Below are 2237 nucleotides of genomic sequence, written 5' to 3'. Positions count from 1 at the left end.
GGTCCTGACGCTGGGTTTGAAGCCAGATGTGACTACGCGGAGCTGCAGCGCGGCCCGCAGCAGGTCTGCCCTCCCTCCGTCTACCCTCTAAGGATGGGGCTGCAGGGGGTGCTCTCCAAAGCCCGGGCAGGCGAGCCAGCATGGAGACCCCACCGCACTCCCCGGAGAGAAACGGCCCCGAGGCCGCGGCTCTTACATAACTGGGATGATGTAACCGCTGGCGGCTCCCGAGGGGCGGGGGCGGGGACACCGAGAGCGCGGGGCTGCGGGACGGTGAGTGCGGCCCGCGCCCCACCGTGTCCCTCTTCCGCCACGCCGTGTGGTTCGTCCAGGGGCTGCGCCAGCACACCAAGTCAGGCGGGCAGGCGGCCGAGGCTGCAGGCTGACGGGGACGCGCCCATGGCTTCTTCGTGATCTCGCTGGACTGACTAAGCGACAGTGGCGCCCGCAGGCTGGCAGCTGCCAGCTGATGTGGGAGACCGCAGGCGGGGCCCAGCGCCTTGGCTCTTCGGGACCGGGCGGGGCTTTGCCGCGCGGGGGCCGGGACCCATTGACGTCAGGCGGCCCGGGCACCTCGGAGCGAGCGGGGCGTTACCTTGGCCGCCTGCGGGGCGTGCTGGGGGAACTGTCTTAGTGGGGCTGTTTTTGGAGTCAGCCAGTTCTAAATTGCTATTGGAGACTTTGGCCCAGTACTTTCCTGGGTGTGTTTTTTCTCACTAATAAAACGCGGTCTGTGGACTGTGACCTTTCGCTCCAGCTGGAATATTCCGGGTGCGGGTAGGCTGTGCTCCCACAGTGTGAGGTTGGTGAACAGTGCTGGATGGTTTCCCTGGCCCCGTGATCACCCTCGCTGTGCCCTGGCCGGCCCTCCACTTCATTGTGGTTTTAAGGGATGGCCAATTTCAGAGGATGGAGAGATGGGTTTTACCTTAGAATTAATTAGGCTTACTATGCATTGGTTTTCAACCCTGTCTGGACATCAGAATCACCAGGGAGAATTAAAAATACTAGTTTTCAGTCCCTACCTCTAGAGATTCTGAATCTGTTGGTCTGCACTGGGGCCTACACTGACATTTTATAAACATCCCCTAGGTGATTCTCACATGCAGTCCAGTTATCTCTAAGAGACTTCCTCTCCTCACTGCACTAAGTTTTTATTAGTAACTAAGGCAGCCCGGGCAAAGTTCCATCATATGCGACTTGAGGCACCATTCCCAGGGCAGGCAGCTGCTGCTGCTTCCTTCTCTTCCTTCTCTTCATGCTTTTGGAAAAAATACAGACCCTCCTCAGAGGCCAGCGCTGCAGAGAATGGTGGGAAGTGTAGCGTCAACCCCGACTCACTACATTTAGAGGAATACGCTGGCAGCCTCTTTCTTTCAAAGGGGTGTACTCAGGCAGTGGCCACTATTTGCTGGGTCTTTCCATGTTACACGGAATGTAGTATGGAGAGCTTGAGTCAACTTCCTGCCCCGGCGAAAGCAGGCTTCTAAAAGTCTCTCCTCAGACTCTTCTGTGAAGGTGGAGGGGGACAAACTTAGGTGGGTCTCCCTATGGTTGTGCATTTAGTGAACTGGAGGAAAAGACAACACCTTTGATTCCAGGGTGAGCGTTGGTAGGTAGTTTGGGTTTACAATGTTTTTTTCTTGAGACTTTCATAAAGCTTCCCTATATTGGGTCCTTGGGCAGCAGGACCTAGTCAGTTTCCTAAACTTGCCCTTGCCCCAATCTAAGAACTACCAGGGGCAATTAAAAAGCAAAAATCAGATGCTTGAGTCCCTGGTAGGTGTGGATGTGACCTAAGCAAATTTCATATTGAGTAAATTGGGGAAAACAAGTGCCTAGAACCTTGCCCTCTGGTGATTACTGTCGTCAGGGGATGGGGAAACACCATGCACATACAGTGGCTGCTAAGTTTGAATCAAAATCACGTGGAGGAAATAAGTCAGTCAGAGAAAGACAAATACCATATGATTTCACTTACATGTGGAATCTAAAAAACTGAATGAATGAACAAAGTAAACAGAAGTGGTCTCAGAGATATAGAGGAACAACTGATGGCTGCTGGTTGGGAGGGGGTGGGGATGAGGGAGAAAGGGAAGGGATTAGACAGCATAAATACGCAACTACAATATTACCACAGGGACATGAAAGACAGTTCGAGGAATATAATTAATAATGTTGTAAATATTTTGTAGGGTGTCAGATGGTCATGTCTTGTTAGGGAGACCGCATCATGG

General features: G+C 53.3%; 1 protein-coding gene across 1 annotated transcript in view; it reads left to right on the top strand.

The window, feature by feature from the left end:
- Positions 1–209: 209 nt before the first annotated feature.
- Positions 210–2237, top strand: part of DHRS12 (dehydrogenase/reductase 12) — a gene marked incomplete at its 5' end in the record, with an annotated part of 34018 nt that continues 31990 nt past the window's right edge. Inside the window, 1 exon segment of the mRNA XM_019668883.1 lies at positions 210–365. Within this exon segment, the coding sequence (XP_019524428.1) occupies positions 210–365 (156 nt within the window).

The sequence above is a fragment of the Hipposideros armiger genome, unplaced genomic scaffold (genome assembly GCF_001890085.2).
Source record: "Hipposideros armiger isolate ML-2016 unplaced genomic scaffold, ASM189008v1 scaffold_541, whole genome shotgun sequence".
NCBI lineage: Eukaryota > Metazoa > Chordata > Mammalia > Chiroptera > Hipposideridae > Hipposideros > Hipposideros armiger.
The sequence above is the reverse complement of the archived record's forward strand: the minus strand, read 5'-3'. Positions and strand labels throughout refer to the sequence as shown.